The 23,151-nt window shown below is 29.5% G+C and overlaps 3 protein-coding genes across 7 annotated transcripts; 2 read left to right on the top strand and 1 right to left on the bottom strand.

The window, feature by feature from the left end:
* Positions 1 to 485: 485 nt before the first annotated feature.
* Positions 486 to 12,270, top strand: LOC128391388 (uncharacterized). The gene is made up of 4 exons (XM_053351269.1): positions 486 to 1,100; positions 7,031 to 7,436; positions 8,145 to 8,954; positions 12,132 to 12,270. The coding sequence occupies exons 1-4, from the start codon at positions 1,098 to 1,100 to the stop codon at positions 12,209 to 12,211; spliced, it is 1,299 nt and encodes a 432-aa protein (XP_053207244.1). The 5' UTR covers positions 486 to 1,097; the 3' UTR covers positions 12,212 to 12,270.
* LOC128391390 (uncharacterized) lies at positions 1,628 to 3,617 on the bottom strand. Its single transcript, XM_053351275.1, has 4 exons — positions 2,345 to 3,617; positions 2,180 to 2,257; positions 1,997 to 2,086; positions 1,628 to 1,865 (listed from the first exon to the last, which is right to left on the bottom strand). Exons 1-4 carry the CDS (start codon positions 3,365 to 3,367, stop codon positions 1,806 to 1,808), a joined length of 1,251 nt encoding a protein of 416 aa, XP_053207250.1. The 5' UTR covers positions 3,368 to 3,617; the 3' UTR covers positions 1,628 to 1,805.
* A 788-nt stretch (positions 12,271 to 13,058) lies between the features above and the next one.
* On the top strand, positions 13,059 to 22,906 carry LOC128391389 (QRFP-like peptide receptor). 5 transcript variants are annotated; one of them, XM_053351272.1, is made up of 6 exons: positions 13,059 to 14,156; positions 20,394 to 20,581; positions 20,991 to 21,248; positions 21,423 to 21,533; positions 21,714 to 21,828; positions 22,683 to 22,906. In XM_053351272.1, exons 1-6 carry the CDS (start codon positions 13,745 to 13,747, stop codon positions 22,814 to 22,816), a joined length of 1,218 nt encoding a protein of 405 aa, XP_053207247.1. In that variant the 5' UTR covers positions 13,059 to 13,744; the 3' UTR covers positions 22,817 to 22,906. The 5 variants fall into 5 exon arrangements, with proteins under 5 accessions (XP_053207247.1, XP_053207245.1, XP_053207249.1 ...); XM_053351274.1 differs by having other exon boundaries at positions 13,060 to 14,156; positions 22,166 to 22,825; XM_053351271.1 differs by having other exon boundaries at positions 13,061 to 14,156; positions 21,714 to 21,876.
* The last annotated feature ends 245 nt before the right edge of the window (positions 22,907 to 23,151 follow it).

Genomic DNA, 23,151 nt, shown 5'->3' with positions numbered 1-23,151 from the left:
ACTGTTGCCATTGGTTACCAACGACCTGGTGACCAATAGTAAAGAAGCTAAAAAAGCGCCAAATACAAATTTAGATTTTAAATAAAATTTTCTCTCCAATAGTAACAATTAAGTGTATTGTTATTCCACAATAGTTGATTTAATTAATTACTGCACTAATTAAATGAGGCGAAAAGTTGAAGAAAGATTGTGAAAAGAAATGGTGAATTTATAATACAATTGCTAGTTGAAAAAAGAAAATAAAAGTGAAAACAAATTAAATTATCTTTTGTTTCAACTTTTATTCTTTATTATTATTTTATTGTTGATGTAATTAACTGAATCGATCAAATTGTTATGAATGAAAGAGAGAGAGAGAGAGAGAGAGAATTGGAAGGGAAAAATGTAAACAAAAGAAAAGTAAATTATAGCGAGTGAAAAGAAATTGGTAAGATTAACACTCCAATGATTTTACAATAATACAATCAAACGAAGATGATTTAAAGGAGGAGAAGATGATGAAGATGATGATGGAAAAAAGGATGAAGATAATTAGAGAAAAAAATTGATGAAAAAAGAGATGATGCTCATGAATCGAGTTTTTTTGTATCTTTTCCATTCTTTGGCATCTTCATGATGATCTTGATGAATTTCAGTTGAATGAAAGATAATAATGATAATGGTGAAAACAAGGGGAGGGTTAAGGTTGAGGTTTCATGATGATGATGATGATAAAGATGAGGTGTTATTTTGAAATGAGCCATTGAATCATTTTCAGCTCATCTGATTTTATTGTGAAACTTTCAAGTTTATTGAGTTTTGATTCATCATAATTTTTTGAAAATTGATTGTGAACAATTCAAATTTTACATAATTAACTGTGTGTTAAAATCAGTTATTATAAATTAGACAAATTAGTGATTATTTGACTTGTGGATAGTTAAACTAATTGTGATCATTTGGACCATTTTAATTTCGTTGAGATGTTTTTCTGGAATAGTTTCTGATCAACTTTAACTGATAACCTAAAAACTTTATAAATCAATCACTCATCATTGTGAAGAATCAGTTAATTGTGATTAAATTCTTGTGAGCTTTATATCTTGCGATAATTAGAAATGGTAAGTTAAACATGATACAAATCCCCAAGTTACAATTAGAATCATCAGTGGAATTTATTTGCATAGATTGACAATGAACGGTTTGATCGTCAATTCATCACAATTTATATTTTTAATTAATTTACTCGCGCAATTACTGATAATTAGTTAAAGATAAATCAAATCGGATGGCCATTTGAAAAGATAATACCAGTTAATTGAGAGGACATTGATTATTATTATCATATCTTTGGATTAACTTAATCTTTCATTGATTATCATTATCGTTGCGAGTAAATTTAAAGTGGTTGCAAACTCAAAGTCGATGGCTGTATAAAATAAAGACGATAATTAAGGTTTGCCGTAAGAATGATTCACAATCACATAACAATTTATTGTTAATTGTTCATAAAGTGATTATAAATCGTGAAATCTACAGACCGAATATTAATCGATCGTATTATCGAGTTCGATGGCAACTCACCCAACTCTTAATCCTCGGAAAATTTTATACTGAAAGTTAGCTTTAGATCGTCAATTATTTCATTGGATAATTTAGTCTGTTTATTTGATCAATTAATTGATTATTACAATTTCATTTCAACTCAATGAATGCTCATCTTGAATATTCAACGTTCCAATGTTTATCTGTTATTAGATTCTGTTAATTATCATCGATTAAGATGAATCATCATTTTGAACAATTAAGATCAATAAGTTAATCGTTTAGCTTTTCTTGAAATTGGCGACAAACATCATTAAGATCCCACTGTTTTCAAGAACAAACTGATTACAACAAGATGCGACAATCAATAGATTGTTAAGAGAGAGAGAGAGAAGAAAAGATAATAGAAAGTTAATTAGTTGGAAATTAAGGGAAAATAATTAAGAGATTAATAATTAACATCTAAACTTACAAATAGAAACGATGATTGTCTCATTATGAAAATATGAGTAACACTGAATCCAATTTCTCCATTTTCGATTCTCTCTTGAGTCGAATTAATCTAAATTAATTAAACAGTAATTAATTTGTTAATCATGATACACAAAAAAAGAAGAGTTAATTAATTGAAAACAATCAATGAAACTCAACTCACCCAAACAGCAATCGCTGGTGGGATAATCTTAACACCCTGAGCTTGAATGGAAAAGTTTTTCTCTCGAATATCCATCAACTGAAAGGTGATAGAAAAGGTTAATTAGTGTGAGAAATGATTGATTAATAATTGAAATTTTCCCATGAATAATAATAAGTGACTTACTTTATCATGAGCTGCGGTTCCAGCAAAATGTAACAAGGTGAGATTAGAATAAGCTGTTGTTGCTAATCCAAGGCAAATAAATCTCATTGCTGATGACCCACTTTCAATGAAAATACCAAGAAATAGAGTGAAATTTGCAAGAAATGTTGATATTAAGTATCCAACCCAAACAACCGGACCAATGTCAGAATTTACTGACCGCATCAGATTCAGGATCTTATTTTGTTGCCTCAGATAATCTTTAATCAAATCTCGATGTTTACTTACATCCGATTGAATTTTATCTCCTAAATCATCGATACACGAAAGTGACATTGAACAATAAGTGATGGCACTTATGTAAACTGTGTAGTACCAGAAGAGAGTGTAAACATTTATTCCCAAAGGTATACAAATGATTAGAACCCAAAATGAGAACCAGGAAAAATTTTCTAACGACGAAGTAACTTGACTGTTTTGTAGAGCGAAAGTCGAGCAAAGTGCGAGAAGAGCTAAGCTAACAATTGGTATTCCAATGAAATAGAATTGTAATGCAATGTAAAAAAGAATTTGAAAACTTTTAACCTTTGCTTTAGTTAATTGTTTTCGAATACTTTCAAAGCCTTCGTTTTTAATTTTCTCGTAAAATTTAAGCATCAACATTGGCTTACGAACTTCACTTATATGAGCACCAATTCGAGAGCAAAAGAATAGAATATAATAGACAATAATAATCGAATGGAGAAAAGTTTTTCCTTTCGCTTCACTGAAAAAATCTCCAAGGTAAAATGTTTCCTCTGGATCGGTGACCGCGATCAAGCGAACCGCTCTTGCGACCACGATAACGAACCAAATATGGAATAAGATGTGAATCGTGTGGTTATACCAGCCCAATTTACCTTTCTGTTGATATCCTCGAATACAAGATTTCGTCGTTTTACCAATATTTTCCAATCGAACAACTTTCGACTTGAAACTTTCCACCGAAAGTTGTTGACGAAAAATCGAGTCCAACCAACTCGAAAGCTCCTTAATTGTTCCCATTGATTCACTTTTAACACTTTTTTTCAAACTAATTAACAAATAATCTACCACAATTTAAGTTGATTGCAAAGTGAATGAGTTAATCATCACCGATACAATTGAGGCGATTGTTTAGACTGTTAAGTTGATCGACAATTTAATCAAGTGATTAGATCAATTTCTCGGGACAATTATTCATTTTCTTATAACTCAATTTCCTTACACAATTACCTCCAATAACAATTATTATTGTAATTAACTCGGAACAACAGTTGAGTTACAAATATAACGAAAAGCATAATAATACAATTTAATTAGAATAACAATTAACTAGGTTACCTTGATAATTATCGTTTCTCATCTTAATAATTAACCATTATTAAGTGTTAGTAATAGTTACTAAAGAAACTATATCGCACAACTGATACAAACTTTTTAAATGATCTCAACAATTAACGATTAATTTTGTTCATACAAATAAATTAGTCATAATTGTTTTGTTATTATCATTGAATTTACCATGTAATACAAATGAAAATGTAATCTTGAGGAAAAGAGATGAAATTAATTTATCGTAACAATAACACTTTGGTTAAGACAATTAACTTACAACATTAATTAGTTTAATTGACTTTGATTCTACTTTTCAATTGTCACAAATAATAATAGAAACCATTGTTATCCATCAAAGGTAATTATCAATGAAATGAATTCAATTCACTCAATTGTTTCCAAATGACCTTTGCGGTTCCAATTTATCAATTGATTCACAAATAGTTTACAGTTAATGATCACTGACCCATGATACTAATGATGTTGATCATCATCATCATCATGTAATCACAATTAACTTTCTCGTGTAAACAAGTAAAACTATTTCAATGGACATCGTCAAATCAAAGGATTCAACAAGCGTAGTCATGGTAACTTAATGAAAAGAATTGACAATAAAAATGTCAACCTATTATTAAGAAGATGATAAAAACAATGAACAACATTGACCTTAGAAGATAAGTAACAATTAAGGTTATTAATATGATATTCAGGTAAAAAAAAAGAGGTTGAATAAGAAGATGAGAGAGGAAGAAATATCAGAATCCAGATCAAGAATCTTTTTCCAATAATCGAGAAAGTTATTCACTAAATCATGAATTCTCAACACTAACTTATCATGTTAGTAGTATTGATAATAGACAGAAACTGTCATTGTCTCTGATTCTCATAAGATATTTATCAACAATCAGATTGATGATTATCGTTTAGCTTTTATCATGAAAATGAGTTTTATTATATTTATGGGCTGAGTAATTTTCAGATAAAAGTACTCAAGTTAATCATGATAATTTATTGTTATTATTAGTTGGATATTAATATACTTGGTTAAGTGATTACATGATTAAAGAATGTAAATATTTATTAATGACAAGCTAGTTGTATGTTATTAAGTGTATTCGTGTAGCAAGTAGCGATAATATCTTATTATTTTCATGATAAGCTTCAGGGGATTCATTTCATCAACCAGAAATAAGATTAAACTTTTTCTTTACAGGTAATAATATATATTGGAAACTTAAATATCTCCTATTTGAATTAGTGTTTCGATCATCACTTGAACGGAATCTTATCAAAATATTTATACATTTGAAACTTTTTGTTATTCTGTAGCTAATATTGGTTATGATTATTTTGTAGAACTTTTCTTTTTACCTTCGAAATTGAGTTTCTATTAATCGAGTTTGAGTAAATCAATAGTCGAGGAAGTGATGGCCAAGTTTACTTTTCTTTCAAATTCGAGGCTTTATTTTATATACTAGTATATATGAAAGAATCACAAAACGATAAATATTCAATTCTTATTAATGATAAAGTAGCAAATGTCTACACATTAACAGCATCAATGACAAGTTTGATTGAGAAGTTGATGAAACAGTTTCTCTCTCATTTCCATGACAATAACAGAAACAAATGAAAAAATATATCGTTTAAACTGTTGATGAACAAAAAGTTCTGCCAATGGGAATGTTGAGAATAATTGTATCCATATGGAAAATATCAAATTAGATCAATCAAATGTATATATTATTCCTGTTGGAATTTTTATCAACTGTATAACAGATTAATATTGAACGATAAAACTGAATATTATTAATAGATTGTTTTTCTTGGTGAGTTTTGTTCAACTTTTCAAAAGTAATCATTCAAATTATTATTGTTATTGGAAAGAATAAACTTGTAAACATAATCATATTTAAACCCGAAAAACAAACTGAATCATTTTGGAAATATGAGGATTCAGTTATCTTTTTATGTAATCATTTTATTCAGTATAATTTGTATCAAAACAAATTCTATTGCTCAGATTACAAAAGCAATTTTCTGGAAAAATCTCGAGGCAACTAATAGATACTTACTAGTTATCTATTATATATTAATAATTTATTCAAATTCTTCTTAATTGTAACTGAAAAATTATCAGATGTAATAGACTTAAATAGCAGATCAGAATTAATCAGAATAAGTTCATCAGTGAACTGTATTTACAAGATGAGTCTGAATGCTGAAGGTTTCAAATTGTATTTGAAATCATGATGAGAATGTACTTTCAATGGGAAATTATTGGAAGGAAAAAAGTTCAAAATAGAAAGTGAAAAAAAAAGAAATAAATATTTTCGTCTCAATTCAGGATATGATACATGATGAAATTTGATTCTTAACAATCGAATGACCTTTTGGTTAATTTTGCAATATTGATAAAACTGATAGACAAAAAAATCCTCTGAGTTTGAAACTTTATCTTTCGTTAAATCATCAGTCGCACTTGGATTGTTTGTCCTTTGTTACCCAGGATAAGCTCATGTTCATTGTGTATACATGATGGCTATCTAATAAGTCTGATGCAGGTAAAATGCTTGACTGAATACTCATAAAGAACTCTGTTTATGGATAATTGAAAAAGATGGACGAAATGTGCTATTGATATGATGCAGGTAATATCCTTTTTCCATGAGATGAACTTTCCTCATTCTATTGTTTACCATTACATTACATTGTATCAAGATGAAAATTCAGTCTTTGAATCTTAATACTAATCTCTTGGGATAATAGGGAAGATAATGAAAAGATAACTTGTTGATTCTAATCAGAACAATTCAAGTCAATTCGTGATTATTTCTTACATCGATAAAATTGTTGATTCTGAAAAAAAGTATTGACGATTATTAATGAGAAAACGAAAACCAATGATAAAATCAATGTAATACAAATCCATTAATCCGATAAGATGAGCATAGTTCTTACCTGAGATTTCATGGTAAATCTCACAATTCTCACAACTCACTTATCGACAATTCAAATGTTACCAAAAAGTCAAGAACATAATCTCTACTGAACCTTCATTCAGTTCGCTAACCAACTGAACAGAATAAATGTTCAAAGTCTATGAGATCGATTGTTTTTTTTTCATGGAAGAAAAAACAAACAAAACCGATTTCAGATCAAACATTGAATTTAGAAAATTCAATTTCGAATCATATTCACATTGTTCAACAGTCTATAATCTATCCAAAGAATTTTCATCCTTTATAATTGTAATAACATTTTCATAACTTTTTCCATAATTTTTACCTCTGGTTAATTAATTTTTCTACAAATATTTACAATTCTATTGATTCTTTCATCCCACAGATTGGATTGAATTATTTCCATCAACAGATACAATCTTTTCGTTGTCTGTTATTATTATTGATTGGTTGCTGTTTTCTAAATAATAACTTCATATCTTGCATATCGTTTGCTAAGCCATCATCAAGCTTACAAGCTCACGGTAATAACTACAACCATCTTCGTCGATTTTGGGTTGAAACTGATGAAACATCACCAGTAAGCTCAATCAATCAACATCTATCAACATCAGATGATAACTTTAATCCTCAATTAAGCGCATTAATAGTAAATGGCCAGAAATCAAATTTACTAACTGATTCAGATAATAGATACGAGAAGATTTACTTGAAATTCATCTCATCCCTTCCAGCAGTTCCAAGATACCCAAAGTTTGTTCCTAAATTTAATAAAAGGTTTTTTCTGACAGGTAAGGTGATCATCAACTATAAATACAAATAACTAAAGTTAGACTGAAATCAGAATCATTTGCAATTCAACTGTTTTACTTGATATCGTGGATATGAAATGTATTACAATGTACCAAATATCATTTCTCTCTCTCTCTCTCTCTCATAATGAGAAAACTCAATTGACGTTTTTATTGAAATAATCTGGATAATCAACCATTTGTGACACAATACTGTGCAAATTACTGCAATTATCACTTTATATTTACCCTGAATCTGTAATTATGTTCTCAGTGATAGACACTCACTTTTCAGTGCAAAGATTAGCAGTTTACTGGGTTATAATTATCACTAGTTTTTCACTTGATTCACTATTCTTATAATAGATGAACAATAGTGAGATAAGGTCAACCATTGATGAAATATAAATGGTAATGTATTGTTCACCTAAAGGGAAGTCAGAGTCTAAGGAAATTAATAAAGGAAATGAATACCCTATTTATATAAATTGGTCACTCCTGGCAATGGTCAGTTGATTCCAGATTACTGTAAGAGATGAAACAGTTTCTCAAATAATCCAAGTTCACTTATCAGAATAATAATTGCATCTTGTTCAATATTAGCACAAAGATGACAAATACAAATAAGAATCTTCAAATATCGGACAATAATTAATATCTCTCAGTTTTATTTTCTTTCTTTTTCTATTAATGTTTTTACTTTTGCAGAGTCAGTGACCAAAAGTGAACCAAAGTTCTGGGAGGATGATCAATATGAATCTCCTGCAAGAGGAAGAGGAAGTTCTAGTGTTCAAATGTTAACAAAAGCAACAGTAACTGAAAGAATTCCATACAACCTTAAGCTTTTAGATGTTGATAATAATTCCAACATTAGATCATCTTTATCTGAAGTTAAAACATCATCACCATTAACTGTTCCGAGTTCAGAATTTACCGAGTCTCCAACACACTTTGGTTTCTTACAACATCCTCGTTCACCTCTTTCGTCGTCTTTTTCATCCATAAACTATGAAGATAAACCTCGAGATCGAAGCTCATTCCTTAAACGTAAGACCTGGAACGACATTCTATCAGATTTTACAAGTAGCACATCGACAACTTCATCCCCTTTACATTTATTATCTTCCTCGAGAGCAAGAAAACGACATCAACTGGCCAGTGATTTTTTCACCAAAGAACCATCACCATCAACATCAACATCATCCTCTCCAACTTACTCTCAACTGCTATCGGAGAGTACAAACGTAGCCACAGATACAACTCCTTTTGACAATTGCCGAACGATAGTTAAACAGATCACCGAAATACCAGGAGCTAGACCCAAGAAGATTGTCAAGCTAATACGAACTCGAAGAGGTTCAGTTCCAGTTGCAGTTGGTTCAACAGGGAAGCATCTTTTAACTATGTACATGACAAAGAACTGTACTGATCCAGCTCAGAATTTTCAGTTCTCTGATGTAAATCCTGATCAATATACTAAATTATCATCAGGAGTTCATAGTTCAAAGACGATTAAAGGTGAGCAAAGTTCATGATTGGTTCGAATATAATTAGAAAGATAATCAATTTAATTCACTCTGATTTCAATAACATTCAGTAATTATTCTAATGATTATTGTTGACAATTGATTTAATTCTAACAGCATGAGTGATCATGACAGGTCTATTTTGCAATTGTTTTATTGTCAAGTGATTAGTCGAAAAGATTTAGTTTTTTTGATTATATAATTTATTGTAATTAATCAGAATCCAATTATCACACATTGGGAGTTATATGATATTCATTGAATGTTATCGGTTAATTCAAACGTTAAAACCAAAGGAAACCCGATTGTCAAATAGTGTCTAATGAGAATTGACTTGTGAAATAATTACAACCTTAATATTATTAATGAGACAATTTAATTGATTAAACAGTTGTACCAATAGAGATCATGGTAATTAGAATCATGGTATCTATCTGAATAATTAGCTGGTTGGAGATTTTATTATTATTACAATTAGCACAGCTTCTAATTGCAAAGCAAATGATTAGAATCGTGATCAATGTAAATCAGATGAGGCTCATTGTAAATCTTTTACCATTATAACGATTTGGTCGACTGTGAATTTAATTGAGAAGCAGTTTAATACTCATGATAGACGCAGAATATTGAGTAAACCTTAATAGTTATTTGTCTAGTTAATATTTGATATTTCCGATGGAGACTTGACTATCTTGAGCTGGAACTTCAAATCAATATTTGGTAAAGATGACAAGAAACAGGAAGTCCAATGTAATAATAATAACCCGGAGACTTTTACTACTGGCCATGAAAGGTAGATGAGGGCAAAGAGGACTCCAGATTCTTAATCATCAGTATGACCCTCATCATGAGCTTTTTCATATGTTTTCCATTGCCTTTAGGGTGTAAATTTCATTCAAAAAAAAGCACAAATTCATGTTCATTCAATTTACTCGAAGATAAAATTGCAAGTAAACAGCCACATCAAGTTAAAGAACAATCTTTTTTTAAATTAATTGCAATAAGCATTTATAATCAAACATATAGCAGAATATTATTTCTCATCTCAAGCTATGTAATGAAAGATTTGCAAACTGGAAAATGAGTACCCGCTGTTAGTCATAAGAGAATCGCGATTGAAACAGTAATTTGTTAGCTACAACTAATAGAAGCATATAACGATAGTATTAGTCAATTAGCTATACGAAAGTATAATGGTTTCCATTTTAACTCAACTTCCACAGGAATAAGTATAACGCCTACATGCTGGGATGATGGAAATATAATAATTCTCAGCACCCTAGTGAATGAAATATCTCTTCAGTTTAGAAAGATATGGAAGAGAAAATGTATCATATGTTGAATGTGAAAACGGAACAGTAGCAGATTAGTTTGGATAATTTTTTCTTTTCGAAAAAAAAAACAAAAGTTTAATAGAGTAAAATAGCGATGATTAAAAGAAACTTTGTCAATTTGAGTGGCGGAAAAGTCTTCAGAGAGAAAATTATATACAAAAATAATAAGAACAAGTAGTTTCTGTCATTTACGTTTTCACCTTTGAGAGGATTTCCCATTCAATCTGAGAAATTGAAGTGAGAAGATCCTCAATGAGTATTACAAGTATTATCAGAGGATTTTTTTCTGTCATGATCATCACTAGAAAATATCAAGTAGAATAGAATAGCAAGTTTATATTTTATCATCGTGAACATTTGGCTCATAATTGTTATAAAAGTGATGCTTGGTTAAGATTTTACAAGTTAACATATTCATTTCTAGGTTATATTCGTGAAGAAAATAATAATCATCTTGGCAAATGATGAAATGTCTTCAGGTAACATTGAATATGGTGAAATATGGATGATGAATATCTTCATATTTTCGCCTCAATTTAACGATTATTTCGCTTTTTCACTGAGTATCATAGTGTGTAATGAACTAGTTCATTGAATACACTGATACTCTGTTTACTGTTGCTATTAATTATCGATCGACGATTAATTAATCATGAAACTCTAAGGGGAATTTCTCTCTCTCTCTCTCTCTCTCTATCACTATCTACAGTACTGTTTTTTATTCCTCAAGGAGGTATTAGAATATATTTAACTAAGTACTATTAACTCGAGGTTGAAACATTTTCTTACTTTTTTCTTGTATTTTCTGTTTCACTTCCTGGTTTCGTTACCGGAAGCTCAGCCAATTTACGCCAAAGATCATATTAATTCAAGAGAATTTGATAAATAATAAATTTCATCATAATCATTAGCAAATTGAAAAGTCAACCATTATCATTACATGTAAAATATTTTGATGGTAAACTTTAGAACTGTTAAATGCTAGAATCAACTAAAGTAAATGTTAATACATGTGCCTTTTAATTTGTGAATAGGCAAAGTGCACCATGTATTATTGTATAAATATATGAATCCTTATACGAAAATGGGTGGACTAAATGCTTTTGTTAATGATGTTAACCATTAAAAGAATCCATTTTTCAAATTTACTGTCCCTTGTCAAAAGAGTAGCATTTTCATTAGGAAAGACAATTATGTCATCTTAATACATAATATATTTATAGCATTCAGTATTCATTTGACGACTTTGATACAACAATTTATCATCAATTTGATTCTTCCGGTTAATACGAATAACAAAATCTAAATGTTTCAATGTTGTTTCATTTGATCAATGAAAATGTTTCCAGTTCCAATATATGAGCCAATTGAGAAAATTTGATTATCTTCTAAATACATTGGTAAAGAAGAAGACAATTTAATGGCCAATTAAATTATCATTGAAAGACAATGAAAATTTCCTTCAAAATTCACAATTTACATAATAAAAACTTGACAGAACAAAAAAAAAGAGAATTACATTAGAATATTATCATTTACCAAGTCATTTATATTAGAACATTTTTGCTATTCGAAATTTTATCTGAAGAGAAAACAAAAACTTCGTAACAAAGATGGAAAACTTTTCTTTGACTTTGTTTCAATTCTTCTTTTCATGTGATTATTATTCGTAAATCAGAAACAAAGAGATTAGGATTCGAAATACAAAAATATCATCTATTTGATTCATTTTCTCTGCTCAAATTTAATAAGAACTCACATTAAATTGTTATTCAAATTGTTAAAAGAAACACAATTATTATTAATTTTTCATTTTCTTTACATTTATTATTTAGTTTCAATCTATCGACACAAATCACAAAATCACCTTAAATCATTCCCTGGAGCCGAGACGGAATTGGATTCTGATTACTGATCTATCAACAGCATTGTAAAAATATTAACCAATAAAAGCAAATAAACATTAATTAAAAGCGTTAAATTATCATTCTAATTTCATTCAAACGGTTCAGTCAGAATTTTCGTTGACCATGAATCTGCCATGGAAATATGATTACCTTTATCTAAGTTGATATAAATAGCTTTTGGATTAATATTTAAGTAGTAATAAGAATTTATCAAGATACTTTATCATAGTTATTTTGATTTGCTATCACTCAGTTTATCATTACGATTCCATTGGATTCTCATGATAACATATGATTTGTATTACATGGGTTTTTGTAAGTTCTCATGATTAATTGTTGCTTTTTTTGTACTTATGATGTTTATATCACTCATTTGGTAGCAAAAAAAATTTAAAGGCAAAAAAGTCAAAACTGTTTCTCAATATATTACCAAAGATTGAGGTGGAATAGTTATCCAGGAGAATTTTATCTCTATGGAACTTTTTTATCTTTCATGATATTTTTCCTCCTCCAAATCAGAATTAGGATAACACATCATGTCTCAAATTTACTCGAAACTATCAAATCTATAAAATCTGATGAAATATGAAAAAAATTATCCCAAACTCTCACTGTCATCGTTATAATGACTTTTAAGTCTCTTCATCTTTATCTCCATCATAATGATGATCTTCATTATCAGAAATATTATTTTTCTTTTTTTCTACAACTAGTCTATTCTCTCTCTCTCTCTCTCTCTCTCTTCCGCATCCTTTCTTTTTGTTATTCATCTTTATTCTCCATCATCATTATAATCGACGCAGTTGCACTGAATTCGAGAGTTAACTTAGCCACATACACCCAATGCTCACTTAATCTGACTCACAGAATTTCTTGAATCACTTTTTTTCTTTCTTTCTGGTTTATCCTTCATCTCAACGAAATTTTTATATCTACAAAGTATTTTCATGTCATCAACAGAAAGATAATATTTCAATATGTTTTTCGTTACAAACTAAAAGTTTACGTATTATACGTCACGTTTATAACAAGTGATCCACCTATTTGATTGCGAAAAGTTTCCCAATACAATCCAAACATTGAAGATTAAGATTAAATTTATAACTTGAGACTAATCTTTCCTTTAATCATTTACATTGCTCATTAAAAGTACACTATAATCTCATCATCATATGAGTCTAAAGCTAATTAATTTACAATCAAGTTAAAGTATTGATTGAAACACCATCTCAACATAATCCTCGAGCATCAGAGTACGAATGGTTAAAAATGTGACTGGAATACCAAATATACTTACAGTTAATTATAATTCTCAACTTCAAGCAACACTAATAATCAAAATTACGTTTTATCATCAAAAGAAAAGTTTTAAAATTAAATTTACATTTAATATTGAGTTTGGTTATTAATTTGTGGCCATAATTTTTAAAAATGAAAGTGTTTAAGTAAATGAAAAGTTTACTTTGTATCATATCACATTTAGATTGAGTTATCAGAGTATATTAATAAATCCAACAACAATCGACTTCCAACCAACTTCGATGTCTTCACCGGGCTTGAAACCACTCGAAATGCTGGAAAGTTATATTGAGGAGGGTTTAACCTCTTCTCGAACTTGTGACCCACCAATTGATATAAGTCAATTTAACTTTACCTCGTATGATTATGAACGACCCCATGGATACTTTAAGCAATTCAATTTTAAGGATTATTGTAAAATAATTTTCTCTCTGTTGGTTATTATTGTTTCGGTGATCGGTAACATTGGAGTTCTTTTTTCTTCAACTTTTAACAGGTCAATTCGCCACACTATTCACATCTACCTTTCAAATCTTGCGATCGCCGATCTGTTCATCTCCATATTCTGTATGATTGTTTTTCTCATTAACAATTTAACTTATCCGCTCTTCGTACTCGGCCCAATTGTCTGTAAATTAAATGCTTTCACTCAAAGTAAGTATTCACCTCAATTACCATGAAATCTTGACTTTTCATGGTATCAGATTGAACTTCATGTAATTTACCATTGAAATTGAGTTATAACTCGCTTATGAATTGCAACTTTTCCCTTCCAATGTGATTTTTCCGCTGAGAATAATTCTCAACGACATCATCAAACACCATGTGTCCTGTTTTATCACCATGCATTATCTAGGGTATAGTTTGGAATAAGTTTCAATGGAAATTTACTGAACCATAAAGAGACAAGTAAAGTTTCAATCATCTTCAATCAATTTCCATTTAATTGATAACTTTGATTTAAAACTTTCTCTCCATCTCTCTTTCTTTCTTCCCTTCTTTCTAATTCTTTAATCAATTCAGTTTCATTATATTAATACTCAGAGATTCAATTTATCTTATTCGATTTCTCGACATTACCTGAATATCAATCAGCATCAATTGAGATGATCAGAAAATGACAAAATCTCTTGACACTCATACCAATCATTATATGAATTGAGATCGATGAAGATGATGAACATTCATCTCTATTGTTATTAAGACTTTCTTTTTACTTCTCATGATAAGTTTAATAGTCTTTTACGTTTATCTTGAATACTTTGTATCATTTTGTCACTGAATCAACAGATTGGTAGATAACGGATTAGAAGATTATGAGAATCCTTAATATATCAAGTAGTTTAATTGTTATCAGAATTTTTTATTATCATTGCTTGTACAATTTCCTGTTTATGCTAGTGAACAAATTAATCTTGTTTATCTATTTCCAAGTAAATCACAAGGTTTATGTTCATATTGCCATTAAGTTAATGTTTCTCCTTTTCCCCTATTCTTGTTTTTAATGGTCAATCAAGTAAATCTTTTCGGTAAGTTAATGAATCAGAGCAATTTATTATCATTAATTGGATACAATGAGCCAATGTTATCAATAAATACATGAAAGTAGTTCAAAATTTAATGACTGGATTTGCATTAGTTTATCTATCATTAAATTGTTCAAATCAATAAGATACAGGAATGTATATTAATATTAATTGGATATGATCAGCAGGGAGAACTGAAATATGAACAATCAGAATTTTCTCACCATAGAGATTTTTTTTCCAAAATTGCTACAGAATATGAAACCAATTTAGTAAACACAATCCAATTAATTCCAAGCATAATATTTAATTTGAGAACAGCATCAACCTTAATTAATGATTAATTAACTTCATTGATTTTTTATCACAATTAAAAGCAACAATTAAACCAATCGACCAACATTCAACTTTGATAAACAGTTAATAGTGACTAGAATTAAATGTAGGAGGATACAGAGTTAATTATCATAGAATTAAAATCTTGAATTTTCTTTATATTTTTGTAATTTATATAACTTATTAAACTACATAATTGTATCATTAACCAGCATGCGATCTGCGAGTTAATTCTGAACAACGTTTTAACTCATTGACCTTATAATTTATTATCGAATTAGTTACCTTGTTCTGTCATAGAATATCAGTGTGGATCAGATTGATGAGACGAGATTATTCACACTATATTAATAATAGAATTCAGGTTTCAATTGGATTGACACGAGGCCCGAAGATGTGATCCACCACGCCAGGCTCGATACAAGATCACATCTTATCCACCACTAAATCTTTGTTATTATTAGCTGATAACTTACTGAACAATGATTAGAACTAACAAGTCAGAGAATTGGAACTTTTACTAAGCGAAACTGAAATATTCGTTTTACACATTTAGTAGTTTAATAGTATATTGAGAAAATCGAAATCGCGAAAACCAGAGTAAGAATTGGTTTTGCTTGTTGTAGCAATTAGCAAGAGCTTTTAAAAGGGGAAATCAGAGATTTCAAAACAAAAGGGAAAAATAAGCAATTAAATTAAATCATGCTAATGATAAGAAGTAGAGAGATAAAAAGTTAATCATAAGTCACTAAGATTACGAGAATTAGTTTTTTGATTAGATTAATGAAGCAAATTGAATGATAATAAGATAAACCTTTGGCTTTTTAAACAATTAAAAAGAAGGTTAAATAGACAGAAAAAAAGAAAGAGAATTTAGTTCTCTTGCCAATCTAACCATATTTAAGGAAAATTAAAAAGAGATGAAAATTATGGTAGTTAACCTAAAGTGAAGTAGTTTCAAAGAAAATTCAGAGAAACTTAAATGTGCCTGAAATTAAATTGGCGTTGAAATCATTGAATGATCCAAATAATCGGGATTACAAGTTTATGTTTCCTACTCTTCACCAGTCAATCATACATGGATGAAATTCAATTTAAGACATCCTGAATACGAGAAAATAAGTAAGAGTTTCCGTGAATCTTTAATATTTTCAGTCAAAATGTTAGGACTTTAGAACTTTGAAATTTTATCAAAATAACTGCCGCCTATCACAGCAAACAGAATTTTCTATTTAGTTTTCAAAACAATCATCTCATTTTGATAGTTCCATTTATATCTTTTTCTCATTCTGTTGTACTAATATTTGAAATTGATTGAGTGAATGGTAACTTTAACTTTATTTCTGAGTTACATGTGAATAGATTTTCATGAACTGTTTCTTTCCCCTTTCTTGAATATCAAGTTGTACAATTGAACTTATAATGATTGATCATATCACTGCTAGAACCGAATACCTTGTGACAATTCTCATGGTGATTATATTCAACTTCCATTAGTATCATATCTTCCCTTCATTGCAAAGATATTCAACTTACAAGAGAGTTGACCATTGGCCAGTCAAGTAGGAGGAAAAAGATGATGAAGATAAACTGGATGAGACAGAAAATCTTATATGAAATGATAAATATTACGAAACAAAATGATAAAATAAATAACAGAATGCCAGAAATGTTGGAATAATATGAGATACAAAAGATGTAAAGAAAAAAAGGGAAGAAAAAACCTTTTTCCGAATATCATTGTAAGGAAATTTTGAGAGAAAAACTTTTGAATAAAACCGAGGAAAAAGCGAGAAAGGAATAAGCATTTCTCAGTAACTTTCACCGAGTTACCAAGAGGTTAATCGAGTTCAATAGATTAGTCAACCGATAGATCAAATTTTTCAATTCTTTGTCAATGAATTTCAGAATTATCGTTAAGTTATCAGAACAATTAGCCAATTAGCTTACTCATTAAGAAGACAATTAAATATCCATAATTAGTTTGTTTTTCCATGAGTGAAGTTTATGTGTAGTTAATGTGTAGTTTTTAAAATGTCTACAACAGAGCGAGGACCTTATCAAAAAATAAGTTCAGAACTTAGATCAAAAATTATACAAGCTCTATCTAAAGGTGTTCAAAAAGAACAAATAATTAATTCATTTGGTGTGAAAAGAACAACAATTAACTCCATTCAACGTGTTTGGATTAAGGAAGGAAGGTCAGAAAAAAAGGTCAACAAAGGTAGACAACCAATTTTAAGTGATGACGATTGTCGACTAATTCGAGGTTGGATTGATGAAAATATTAGTTTAACATTGAAACAAATTCGAGAGAAAATTTCAACTGAACTGGGTAAAAATGTTAGTTTGTCTACTATCGATCGAGCAATTCATGGATTTTTTTACTCTTTCAAACGAGTTTCACTAATACCAGAGAAAAGAAATGACGAGAGGACAATTCAACTTCGATACGATTATGGCCACAAATTTGTAGAAATGTCACCATTTAGAGAAAAAATATTCTTCGTTGATGAGTATGGTATTCAGGTCAATTCTCGAGCTAATTATGGACGATCTGCTATTGGCTTTCGAGCAAATAAAAAGGTCAAAACAATTAGAGGAAAAAATTATAGTGTTTGTGCTGCGATGAGTTGCGATGGTTTATTTTTTTTCGAAGCTAAAAATTCCCCTTATAATGGTGAACATTTCCATATATTTATTGGTCAGTTGTTCGAATACTTTCGATTAGAAAATATTGAAAATGCTTTTGTTGTAATGGACAATGTGAATTTCCATAAAACACAGGAAGTTCGAGAATTATTCAGAAATAGTAACCATGAGCAAGTTTTTCTTCCACCTTATTCCCCTATGTTAAATCCAATTGAGAATTTATTTTCTCAATGGAAAATGCGATCAAAAGAGCGGAGTGTCAAAATGAAGATGAATTGTACTCGAAAATTGACCAAAGTTCAACGATAATTACAAAAGAAAATTGTCTCAATTATTTTCGTAATATGGAAAAATATATCACACCATGTTTACTTAAACAAGTAATTGAAAATTAAAGAGATAAATTAGTAATTTGAACCATTTCTTAATTGTCTTCTTAATGAGTAAGCTAATTGGCTAATTGTTCTGATAACTTGACCAAGTGAATTGATAATCTGCGAAATTCATTGACAAAGAATTGAAAAAAACTCTGCCATCTATCGGGTTGACTAATCCTAATGGGAACTCGACTAACCCTCTTGGTAACTCGGTGAAAGTTACTGAGAAATGCTGTAAGAATCTTTCACTCTTGAATTCTGAGGGAAAGAGATAACTGATAGTCAAAAACATTAATGTCCGTTGTTTGGAACCATTACTATTATCTAATACTTTTTCTTCTCAAAGTGATACTATCACAATCTATCGAGAATGAGAAATTCAGTAGAGAAGAAAATTTTTCGATAATTTTTCCAAATACTTAGGGTGTAAAAAACGAAAATAAAGATAAGATTTTTTATATATAAAAGAACGAAGGGAAAGTTCATTCATTTCTTCTTACTCACACCCACAATTCCTGATATCATGTACACCATCAAATTCCAACCATTAAAATCCAAGCTCTTATGTATTCCAATTTTAATGGTACATCAAATCGTTGAATTTCGGAATCAGGTATTTAGCCTTCTACCCTATTCAACTTTGTTCATGGTTCGAACTTTTCGACTTTTTGACCCAACTATTATTCCATATCCGCCAATATATTGTTCTTAGATAATATGTTATAGAGAGAAGCATTAATCTCTTATGTTTAATGTTCAATATCAGATAGAAATGAAAATTCTTATTGACCTCAACTGAAACACAATATCTTCATCGACATGAACATTGTTTCGAAACATTTTTCATATCTTTCACTTTCCTTCGTTGACTCAATCCAATTTTGATTCCAATCCTCGATAGAGTAGAAAGTTAACTATCGATGAGAAAATTGGGAATGAACATTAACTTCTCTAATAGCTAACAAAAGGTATGTGAATATGAGACCATTCTGTTTGGAGTTTTATTTGCTCTTTTTATTGGTTTCCACCTATTTATCATCCATTGATCACGACGCCCATGATCAAATTTTCGTCTTCTCCTTATGAGTTTCGTTACTAACTCGAAGTTTAAATCATAACAATAATTTTTTTGTAGCTCAATTTCGTCAAACGACTGGAAAATTGTTGAACTTTCGATGGGATCAGTTGAAATTCTGAAAAATTTTCACTAAAATTAAGATCATCTAGTTGTATCGATTTAGTTTATGAAAAATTTCTCTCAAAATGAGTAATTTTATCTTCATATTCACCATGATCTGATTGCTTGCTCATTCAATCGTATTCTAATTTAGGAAAATTGTCTGATTCGATTCCCAGCAATCATCGATCAAGGTAATAAATTCTGATTTTCGTTTCAGTTTCCTGTTAGTTATGATTAATAAGCAATTACTATTTATTGTATTTTCAATTCATAATAAAAGTAAATATCAAGGTAACTAATCTTGGGTGAAATGAGATTAATTTTCTCAGCTCAACAAAATGAACTTGTTAATAATTCAATAGATAAATCAATCAAGTTCATGATACGTGATTAAACTATACCCACTGACTTTAACCAAAGCTAACCTTTAACGGAAATTTATTCAAGTTATTGTTAAAATCCAGTTACAATAACATCAAAAAAAAGAGTTAATAAAAATGAAACCAAGTGATCTAGAAAATCAAAATGAATTCATTTCTAGAATATAGCAAATTGAATTGAATCTCATACAAAATATGAATCCTTCCAAACTTAAACGAAAAGATCATGAAAATAATCATGATCTTTAAATCAACTTTTAAATTAGTTTCATGCAGATAGAATGTTAATATTTATAGTCAAATTTCATGGAATCTGAAGCCAGATAAACTCAATTCTGATACACTTGGAACTTTCGTTAGCCTTTAAGTTTGACATTCAGTTTTATATGAGCATACAATTAATTATTCGAATGTTTCTTTATTGATTTATTTATTTACAGTGACAAGTCTAACCAGTAGTGTCCTTACGTTATCGGCAATCTCTTGTGATAGATTTATCGCCATCATGTATCCACTTCGGGTTCGAGTGACTAAACAGAGGACCAAAGCAGTGATTACAGTTATTTGGATAATTTCGTTAGCAGTATCGACACCATTTGTAATTGTGCGTAAGCATCTAGAATTCCAGGTAAAGTAAACTTTGAATTATTATGTAAATCGTACGAATGTTTTGATTAAGTTTTCGGATACAATTATCCTTCATACCATATCGTATTTGTCAAGAATACAAATACTTATGACCATCTTATTGATCTAATTGCATTTATGTTGTATAGTAAAATTACTGGTAGTCAAGCTTATTTCTAAATGTTTATTTTGTTAAGTGTTGATTTCTCGATGATATGGTGATTGCTCATCTCGAGATAAATCTGCAGACAGTCAAATAACTTGTTAACGTGAAATCATCCTAAAATTCAGCTTGAATATTGAATCTACACAAAAGTTTAAGAATAGAAGACTTGAGTATTGACTAAATGATTATTAATTTGTTTTTCTTTTTCGTAATTAATTTCGTAAAACCTTATGTTTGACCACAGTGGCGAAACTTTGTTGAGACGAATTGTCAAGAGATTTGGCCTCCTCATACCCATTATGATCCAATTAAGGAAAGGTGTCTAACAACATACCCATGGAAAAAGTATTATTATACTTTTGTTACGATTGCATTATTTTTCTTACCAATAGTTATAATGACTACAGCCTACGCCTTAATAATTTGGAAGCTTTGGATAACCAAACTGCCGGGTGAATCTAATGCAGCGTCAATTTGTGCCCAACATAGAGCAAAGAAAAAGGTAACAGATTTTATGTACTTTTTTATTGATTAGAGTTCATAAAAATCAGAGTAACGCAATGAGTTGTAAGATCAACTCGAGTAGAGAAAAATGGATATCTTTCTCCTACCCTCATCTCCGCTCATCTCTCGAACTATTAATAAATAATAAATTAATAACTTTTTAATATCTTAGGTTATCAAAATGGCTTGTATTGTGTTACTTGTTTTCGTGTGTTGTTGGGCACCACTGCAAATAACGTTGATCTACTCGGAATTCATTCACTCGCCTTCTGAACGAGGCCAAGTAAGAGACTCTGCTATATTGTAACTTAAACATTTATCATCAATTTTTGCATGTTATGAATAGACTTGATATTCAATTTGTTATTAGACCAAAAAATTGCATCAGCTTGGTATTAATTTCAAATATTAATATTATATATCGTTACTATCTGATCGTTTCATTATAAACTTTCAATTTCAGTTGCCTGGTTGGTTCAAACAAACTTCATATTTGGCGACCTTTGTTGCATATTCAAACAGTGCCATAAATCCAATAATCTATGGTGGATTTGATAAAACCTTTCGACAAGCATTTGGTACGTTTATTAGTTGCCATACTTTTAACCCAGTTCCTCGAGTTATCAGTAAGTATAAATATCCATCCAATATCCACTTGACAACTGCTGTGGGCAGTAGCAATAATAGAGAGAGAAAGCTCTTAATAAACGCTAGTAAAACTTTTACACGATCTCTTCTAGTATCTATTCACCAAATAACTCAGTAGCATCACTAAAGAATAGCTTAATCAGAATTCAACTAACGTTCATATCTTGAAGTTTCAGTTTTATTTTTGACTCCCTTCCCTGTCCCAGTTTCCATTGAAAATATTTTTCTCTTACCTTTTTCTTATCTATTTTTTCACATCTCTTTTAGTTGTTCCGGAAAAAAACACAAACAATTATTTAACAAATACTTACAATGCTAATCAATTCTGATAATTTTAATAAATTTGTGATAACACTGAATAGATATAACTACATTAAGATGTAGTTCGATGTAGTGAATGTTCAAGTAAAAAGAGTTCAAAACAAAAGCAATAATATTTATAAGAATACGAAATGTTGATATTCAAAGCTATATATTCAAACTATTTTTATCATAATTAGGCCTAATTTATAAAAATATTAATGAATTTAAAGTTGATAAATGTAAATAAAAGAGACTGACTCTCATTTACAATCATAATACTAATAGTTATACATTGGCATGATTAACAATTAATCTAATTTTAAACATTTTTACTATCCAACATTTGAAGATTATTAATTGTATCAAATATGAGCATAGATAAACAAATGCTGAATGTATTAATTAAAAACTCGAAGAAAAAAAGTTTTTTCTCTCCTATTTTGTCTTTCGAACTTTTTTATTCATCATTATCTATATACAGGAATGACCACCACTCCTGGGAAACCTAAATTGTTTAATGATGAAACAGGAACCAGGTCAAATAACAGCGGAAATGGAACTCGACTCGGGTCAACTTTTAAAACTTCAATAACTCAGGAAACTGATGCTCTTTGAGATATTTGACACAAAACCAAACTTGCATATCATGAAAAAATTATCTGTACCTTTGACTAATATCAGAATGATTAAAAATATTATGTATTGTGATAATCATATTTAATTATCAGCATTTATTCAATTGTGATTATTCTTACTAATAGAATTGTTATCCAATGGGAGAAATTAAGAAATATATTCAAAAGTTTCGGTCTCTTGTAGTTCTCTATTTAATTGCAGTAAATTTAACTTTTTGTTACAAGAATCTTGCAAAAGGTCAATTTTGGCTATGATTTGAAGGTCAACCTGCTGAATAAAATGAGCTAAATTTCAATTCAACTGTAAATCCTTTG

This window comes from Panonychus citri, unplaced genomic scaffold (assembly GCF_014898815.1).
Source record: "Panonychus citri isolate SS breed McGregor unplaced genomic scaffold, ASM1489881v1 Contig00134, whole genome shotgun sequence".
In the NCBI taxonomy this organism is placed as follows: Eukaryota; Metazoa; Arthropoda; class Arachnida; order Trombidiformes; family Tetranychidae; genus Panonychus; species Panonychus citri.
This window is presented reverse-complemented; position numbering and strand designations above follow the sequence as displayed.